General features: G+C 32.8%; 1 protein-coding gene across 6 annotated transcripts in view; it reads right to left on the bottom strand.

The window, feature by feature from the left end:
- The window catches only part of LOC106867369 (protocadherin gamma-A10), a 63,869-nt gene that overhangs the window by 2,962 nt on the left and 51,845 nt on the right, over positions 1–9,062 (bottom strand). For 3 of the 6 annotated variants that reach the window (XM_014912220.2, XM_052972920.1, XM_052972919.1), the window contains exons 3-4: positions 3,819–3,984; positions 213–337 (exon numbers count right to left, since the gene is read on the bottom strand). The exons of 1 other annotated variant lie outside the window; for it this stretch is intronic. In XM_014912220.2, coding sequence (XP_014767706.1) covers positions 213–337; positions 3,819–3,984 — 291 coding nt within the window. The remainder of the gene's footprint in view (positions 1–212; positions 338–3,818; positions 3,985–9,062) is intronic. 2 more of the 6 variants (XR_008265509.1, XM_014912221.2) reach the window with 2 other exon arrangements.

The following is a 9,062-nucleotide window of genomic DNA, read 5'->3' as shown; positions in this document are numbered from 1 at the left end:
TTTTTTTTTTCATTTTCACTTATTTCATATTTTATTCATTAAACAAATAATCAGTTTCCATTGCCTTTCTTATTTGTACAGATTTACAAATAAATTGCTGCCTGATAATCAGAAGTTTAAACATTAATATATCAAATCTCTTGGATTTATTTATTTCAAGCAGTCAAAGAAAAAAAATTAACATCACTTTTAGTTTGTGATGTTCAACATACCAAATTAATAACTTGGGACTGTGGGGATGTTAATCTTTGTCTCTCCATTAAATATACCTGGTTAGAAAAATGTTGTTTCAATCCTGAGTTTTCCTGTTTAGGTTGTTGAAGTCCCCTTTTAAAATCTACAAAATAATGTGTTCATAATAAAAATTGTTACATTGATTACTAACCCTGGGTTATGTGTATATGTCAAATTAGTACCATCTGAAGGACAATATATAACTTAGAGATTAAATTGTACTATTTCTGCATTAATTTTTCTCATGCAAGCAAACATACACAATGGTCAGTAAACTAATAAAGTAACAATCATAATAAATGGATCTTATTCAGTACTGATTTTTTTGTCACTAGTATCTTCAAAAGTAATTTATCTCTTTAAAAGATTAATATTTTTTCATGAAACATAATTTTTATTTTTTGCTAATATTTTTATGAAATTATAAGCTTTCTTAAACAGGATATTTCAAATGATGAATGTACTAAGTATCTAAAGGAAGTGGTTATTATTATTCTACTTGATTCAGGGTTGATCTTGTACCTTGTAGAATTTATATGGGTAGTGAGTTACTCCCCATAACCTTAGCTATCTCTATGATTTCAATAAACTATCAAGCGCTCAAAACCCATCTGATGATCTTTCCTGTTCCTAAGAGGTAAACCGCCTGTAGAAGCTCTACAGGACATTGCATTCCACTCTCCTTTATCTATTTGTCTATGTCATCACTCACAGGCCTTAATGCACCAAATATCATTGGTACAACTTTAACAGATTTATGTTCCAAAGCCTTGGAATCTCAAGTTCTAAGGGGTTGTATTTTTTCAACTTTCCATCTGCTTTTTTTATAATACTGATATCAAATGGACATGATGGATGAATCAATAAGAAAATTCAGTTGTAGTATCTGACTTGTTATTTTCAATCTTTTTATCTGTTTGAAATTGAAGATCCTGCAAAATCATGCATGTTCTTGACTCAACTTTCTATTCAATTTACTTCCTACTTCAAACCCTCTTTTCTGACAAAGCTTCCAATGTAAAACTTTCACAACTTGATCATACCTTCATTTCTTATATTCTCCCTGGGTCTTTCATTCCTGTCCTTTTCACTTTTCCAGTATTGCTCACCTGTTACCTTTAGTAACTTTTCTGTGCTGTTCTGTAAAAAACCTACTAAGCTGTTTCATTCCACCAGCACACACTCTTCCACACCAATTAAATCTCTTCCACCCTGATCTCTCTTCAAGTACAACCAGTTGGTATCAGCTTCTGGATGGTAGGCTCCATACATAGTCAACAATTTTCTAATTTTCCTGTTAAGTTTCTGCACATTTGCCTTGTGTCCAATCTACAATTCCAGCTTCATATCTGATAACAGGCATTACTCTTCAATTTATCACTTCCTCTTCCTTTACTCAACCATTCCATTTATATTCCTGCTGTCACCCACTCTCTCTCTCCTTCTCCTGCACTTGCCTCAGTTTGGGTAACCGTGTATTTCCTTTGTGGTAGCGCACCTGTTTCTGCCTTCATTCCTCTCTCTCCTTCCAGGTAACCTTGTACTTCCTCTACAGCAAGAAACCTATTTCTGTCTCTCTGTCTCACTATAACCTTTCATCATCTAACACAAGATCATCTTCTCCAATGCTTCCTCCCCTCTTGAAAGTTTTTTTTTTGTCTTATAAGTAATTGGTGACCCTGTCAGGGCAGGTACCACTTAAAAGCACCCAGTCTACATTGTAAAGTGGCTGGTGTTCAGAAAGGCATCCAGCTGTAAAAATCTTGCCAAAATTGACCTCGTCTGTTTATGCCACGTAAAAGCACCAAGTCCACTTTACTGAGTGGTTGGTGTTAGGAAGGGCATCTATCTAGCTGTAAAAATCCTGCCAAAACAGTCATAGAAGTCTGGTGCAGACTTCTGCCTGGCCGGCTCTCGTGAAACCATCCAACCCATGCTAGCAGGGAAGGCAGATGTTAAACGATGATGATGAATAACATTTCTTGAATTCAACTTCGATTGTAGTGGATCCCCCCAAAAAGTGTTTAATCAATTAAAATTACACCACTAATCAAGTTAGCTTGGTGAAGTAAGTGCAGAGAGAATGAACTGTGATAGTGGTGTAAGAGATAGGAGGAGAATACTAGTTGTAGGTTGGTTGGAGATAGTAGTGTTGATTGAAATCTTACTGTTTAGACAGAAATTCTTACTCAGATATGATCTAACATGTGTATGATAAGGCTATTGGCTTGTCTTAGATATATAAACTGTAGCCAGTGAAAGGTGAATTCAAATTTTGTGTAAAGTTAGCAGCTATGTAAGGCATGGGTATTTTCTAGCTCTGAAAAAGTAGCTTAGTTTCTGTGATGCATCACAAAAACACTTGCTAAGAACTTGATAGTTTGTTTGTGATGATTTGTGAATAGAGGGTACTTGGTTTTGTGGGTTTGATTTCTTGAGATCAATGACATTGTGATATTTAATGATACCATGTAGTCAAGTTAGTTAGGTTCCGACATGTAAAATTTTGGGTTGATTTTTTTTTCTAGCATGCATACTGGGTTAAATTTGAAATGGCATGAATAAATTCTGATGACAGTTATTCACTAACATAAGTGAGCTGTCTGATTAACTTTAGGTAGAATAAAAGGTAAAATGTAATTAGTGAGGAGAAAGAAAATTGTCTTTTTAAATGAAGCATAATTTCTTCATCTAATGCAAATATATATTTCCAAAAGAGTTCACATTATTGGATTGATGAATGTTGAGTAAGCATAAGGGACAATTGTCTGAAAACTTAAGTGTAAACTTGTGGCTGTTTTGAAATGACTCAGTGTTAATGAATTGGATTACATAGATTAAGCAGTGCAAAGTAGATGAAAATCAAAGAGAAATAAAATGGAATAATAAGGCTAAGGGTCATGTATTTAGTAATTAAAAAGAAAATATTAAGCTATTTTTAGGACAAAAACTTTATTCTAGTTAAACTATTCATGAAAGACAATTTTAATTGATGTTATTTAAAATAACTTCTAAATTGGATCAGAATAATCAGCACCAAGCCAGCCATAGTTAAGGGGCAATCGTTGTTTTAGTTTTATTAGTAGGTTAAATTAAAATGATAAAGCAAATGTGACTGATGCCAAAATGTTTGAAATATAAATTCTGAAGGTTTAATTATAACCAAGTACAAAACATTTTGAATTGCAACACAGAAGCCATCTATCAAACTGTTATATTCACTACAACAATGAGGAGGAGCAATAACAAACACTAACATATTTAAAATTAGTATTTATGAAATAATTTAGTTCCTAAACTGATATTATTAACAGTGGAAATTACACTTGTCAGATGGAGGAATATGATATCTGTATTCATACATTTACACATCCACGTGGGCACAATGTGTTGATAAGTAATAATCCTAAAAGTGTGTGCTTAGGATGATATTTAATGAGAGAGAAGGCATTAAATGTGTGTGTGCATAGGAATAGGAGCAAATAATAATTTCCTATTTTTAAGAGGTAGTTAATAATTTTAATTTCGATTTTAATAGTGAAGCCCAGAACTTATCATAGCATAAGTAAATTAAATGTATTCACCTAACACTCCTGGAATTTCTTCATATTGTTCTGTGAAGCCCTTAGTCCAACAATGGCTGCTGTCTCCCTGTGTTGGCATTGTGTCAGTGAGATAGCGGGAGCCATTCTCAGTATTCTGTTCAGGCTGTTCACTGTGTGGTGCTATTTCCATTGACTCATGATACATCTGAGGGATTTAAAAAAAAAACAAATCCCAAATAATTAAAGAAAATAGTACCATACTATTTCTTATAAATACTAATTTATTTCTTTTACATAGACATGAAGTATCAAATCTCATATGCAAGGGACAAAGAGAAGCCATGATGCTCAACTTTCCCAAGATCATTAGGGATATAAGTGACACTATTCCAGCTTGGAATTAAAACCTAATCATTGATTCAGTTTAAGAACTTTATTATTGCACAGAACTTATTCTGATTCTTATAAATACTAAGAGCTAATTATCACAAGTATTTAGTGGTTCTCTTTCAATCATTGTATGTGATAAAGTCTGTTTCTTATACAGAGTTTCTTCAAGAAGGAAAATAGGGTGTTGTGATGCTTATGCCTTTATAAAAGCAAGTTTTTAAAAGAAAATTTCTTTTAGTTTAATAGTCTGGATGCTTAGTAAGGTGCTTAGCCTGGATATCTGCAAGAAAAATGAAACTAGGAAGAGCACTAGGAGTCAGGTATAAATGAATGCAACAGAATGGTCCCTGCTAAATGCAGTAAATTAATATTAGATGAAATTGAAAATTGAGGTAAGATAACAGAATCAATTCACTTGGAGTTTCCCTTTACTCTGCAACACTTATCCGTATATTTGAAAAAACATTTGGACTTTATTTAGAAAAGGAAAAATATTGATTAAATTTCCTTCTTGTTAATAATCCTTTAGGCACAAGGCCTGAAATTTTAGAGGATGGGTCTAGTCGATTATATCGACCCCAGAATTCAACTGGTACTTATTCAACTCTAGAAGAGCAAAAAGCAAAGTCAGCCTCAATGGAATTTGAACTCAGAACTTCATGACCAATGAATGTCGCTAAGCATTTTGTCTGTTGTACTAATGAATCTGCCAGCTTGCATACTTCTTGTTATTAATAAGGTGACAATGAAGGTGGTACAATAACAATAGAACACTTGATGGCAATATTTAATTGTAACACTTCACCCCTTTGGTTCAAATTTTGTCTGACTTTGCTAATTATAAGAAATTAACAAAATTACAAGGCATACAACTCAGAAAGATCAAATAAATTCAAGGTATATAACTCCTGCATAATATACATTTTGAAATGATTATATTTGTGTAGGTGAAGAACAATGACTGTAACTAGAGTTGAGGAGTAAATAAATTAATTTAAAATAGGAATAATGCAAAACAAATCAAATTTGAAATAGTACAGTCATCTGTGTTCTGTTATAAAGTATGAAAGGAATATATGTTTGACTAATGAAAATCTGTCAATAAAACTTATCTCAGAAAAGGTTGTTTTTTTTCCACTTGATTAAAACAAATCATGAAATATCAAATTATTATTTTTTTTTAAATAAAAAGCTAACAAATGAATCACAAAAATTAAGTATTTCAGCCAACATCATTTCTGAAGCCTTTCTATTTTTTAAGGTTTTAGTTTTATTAACTGGAATTGTTCTGATTCAGAAGCTTATATTACTGATAACATTTTTATACATATCAAAAATGTTATACTCAGATACTTCAAAATATACTCTCCTTCTCTTGGGAACTTGGTTTACTGGGGATCATTTCTCTTATATGTTTTGATAAATAATCTGAAAGTCTTGAATAATACTCTAGACATTAGCAATTGTTTACTAGGATATGGATTTAGAATCTCAAAATATATCCCAAAACTAATAAAATGTGAAGTTGTATTGATAAGTATGTTTGGATATTGCTCAGCTAGTTTTGTCTATCTTTCTACTTTACTAGACTTCTTTTGTTTACCTGCCACAGTATCTACTTTCAAAATTAAACTATTTTCTTTCTTATCTGCTTTAGTTTAAAGACATTTCTGTTTATCTACTACAATGTTTCTTTTTTAACTGAACCTCCCGTCATGTTTGGCAGTCAATGACAGAAATACTCTTGAATAACATTAACATAATTTTAGCATTAGGAAACTGAAGTATTCATCTATGTGATAGACACTGAGGTTAAGTATTTTTATCAACTCTTCTTGGATATCCTGTGTATGAGTATGGTCAGCAGAACTTCAATAACAACTGAATTTATTTCCAGATAACTTTGATTGAATATTTTATTTATCTTTTTTTTAAAATGAAGAAGGTGAGGGTTTTGCAGGGTTTCTGAGACTGGTGGGAGAAATGTTAGGTCATCCTCAGATCAATGATCTGACCTGAATGTTATTGGGTGGATTCTACAAAAGGTACCCATGGGGTCAGGTAGTGGTACTGAACTGGATGACAAATATACTACCCAACTGATTTTATCTGGGCATAAATTCTCCTTATTACAGAGCCCAACACTTATAAACAGTAGGTATATTTTAGTCCTTATCAAAGAAGATCGAATTTAGTTTATCAGTAGCTAACACTTTCTTGCTTACCTCCACTTGTTTGAACTTTCATAATACTAAAATGGTCTTCTTTCATTGCAAATACAAACTGAATCTCAATTTCGTTTACTACTGGCACTCAGTTTTGCTTCACTTTCAGGTGTGTTATATAAGTCTAAAATGTATAAACTTGTATTCCTTATCTCATTCTTTTATATATTTTTGCACCTCTTTTCTAAGACCACTTTAAAACCAAATAAGTGGGGTTTTTTTTCCCATTTCTTCACATTGATCTAAGCCTTCATCTCTAAAAAAAGCACCACCATATTGACATTTCTTTGCTTCATCCACAAGTTTTTTTTACATTCTGATTCCTTCTTGTAAAATAACATGAAATTACATAAGTTAATTTTAAAAAACATTTTAGAGACAAAAATTATGATTCGTAAGGACATCACATGAATGCATACATACAAATACATCCAAATGCAGTCTCACCAAATACACCTGTACACAAATGCGCACACACAAATAAGCATTTGCCAACATGCACAGAAACATACAAGTATCTTCTGATACAGACATACACTCATATATGTTAAATAGAAAATTTCCTTTATATTACATCTTTTGTGGTGAAGAGAAAATGAAGGGACATAACTCTGCCAGTACTCAAGCAACATCATGCTTTAAAAGTATTAACGTAAATCAGTAATAGAAACGACCCCTTTGTTTTCTAAGGAATGGTTCATCGTATAAACCTAAAAATAATAATGTAGAAATTATTCTAATTACTATAGTGGCAAGCAGGCAAAACTGGTTGCATGCTCAGTGGCATTTCTTCTGGTTTTTCATTCTGAGTTCAAATTCTACTGAGGTTGATTTCGCCTTTTATATTTTCAGTGATCTAGCAGAATTGTTACCTTTCTAGACAAACTTCTTCGTATTTCTTCTAGTTTTACGTTCTGAGTTAATATTCTACTGAGGTCACCTTTGCCTTTCATCCTTTGGGGATTGATAAAATAAGTAGCAGTTGAGTACTTCGATTGATATTACTGACAAGTTCCCTCCCTACCAAATTTCAGGCTTTGTGCTTATTGTATAAAGGATTATTGTAATTTTGAAACGTTTTTTTTTGTAGTTTTGTGCAATTTCTGGTGCACTTCTGTGTTCCTGAGGTGTATGCAGCATTGTGTTCTTATTTTTGTGATGATTAGAGGTACATAGCCTCCTCCTGTTGGTGTATTGCACTGTTTTGTTTTACTATGAGATTTAGTTTCTTAATAGAGTCTTATATTTAAGAGATAAGGAATTATATACATTATTTACATTTGACTGATATTTGTCTATTTTGTTTGTTATTAACACAACATTTCGGCTGATTTACCCTCCAGGCTTCATCAGGTGTCTTTGGGAAATTTCGAACCTGGGTTCCCATTCCTAAGGTATTTTTCGATGTTATTATTATTATTATTATTATTCAGGTCACTGCCTGGAATCGAAGTCGGAATCTTGGAGTTAGTAGCCTGCGCTCTTAACCACTATGCCATATGCCTGTGGTTATATTAGAATGTGTGTAATGTGAGTTATGTTATTAACTGGACCTTAGTCTTGTATATTTTGTGTAGGTTATGTTATTTAGAAACTGGAGCACTGGAGTCAATGTAATCAACTTACCATATCCCTGAAATTGCTGGCCTTGTGCCAAAGTTGTTTGTTGTTATTATTATTATTATTATTATTATGAGGCCACAAGCTGGCAGAATCATTGCCACACTCGGCAAAATGTGTAGTGGCATTTCATCCGTCTTTACATTCTGGGTTAAAATTTCACCAAGGCTGATTTTTACTTTTAATCTTTTTGGAATCAATGTACTTGTGTCAAAATTTGAAACCATTATTATTATTATATTTGACTCTCAGTGTGAAGATGTCCTTTTGATTATCTCTTCAAAACTTGATCATTTCAAGCATTATCAAACAGAATTTTCTTTGGAAGACTAGTAAAAAGAATGTTAATTGCCAAAGGAAGGGTTGCACTCAGTACTCTTGGATAGCAACAACAGGAAAAAAATGTTTGATTCGCACACTTTAAAAACCTTATTTACCCACATCACATTTTCACAACCAAAATGATTACCACAAACAATCATGCTACACAACAAAGTGCATTAAGGAAAGTGACCTGTGACTAGGAGGTGTCAAAATGGACTTGCCGGTCCTAATGATCTCTGAAGGCCACAGAGCAATACCAGAAGTATGCACACTAGAGAATGTGAAGACAAAGGGCAAGCATTTGATGACACAGAATAGAAAATACACTGTGGAGCTGAATACCCTGAAGAACTAGGAACACTAAGTAGAAATAAGGGAAAATGAAAATTAAGAGCAACATCAACAAAAAGAAACGAAAAAAAGAAGAAAAGAAGAAAAGACAGTTTCCAGCCAAAACTCTAAAATCTCTGGGAATGGCAAAGGAAATAACTTTAGACCCTGTATCACAATCAGATGAATGACCAGCTCATCTCATGTAGTTCATTGGGGAAGAAATAATAAGAGAAAAATATGAAAGGGAAGAAAGAGAAACAAATCAGAAAAATTATGCATGAAAACAAATGAAAACAGGTGAAAGGGAACTATTTCTTTTAAACAACAGCAAAATCCCTCAAGAAAACAATGAAGAGAATGTAGAGGAAAAAGATGAACTAAGGTTCACTAT

This window comes from Octopus bimaculoides, chromosome 14, assembly GCF_001194135.2.
Source record: "Octopus bimaculoides isolate UCB-OBI-ISO-001 chromosome 14, ASM119413v2, whole genome shotgun sequence".
Taxonomy (NCBI): domain Eukaryota; kingdom Metazoa; phylum Mollusca; class Cephalopoda; order Octopoda; family Octopodidae; genus Octopus; species Octopus bimaculoides.
The sequence above is the reverse complement of the archived record's forward strand: the minus strand, read 5'-3'. Positions and strand labels throughout refer to the sequence as shown.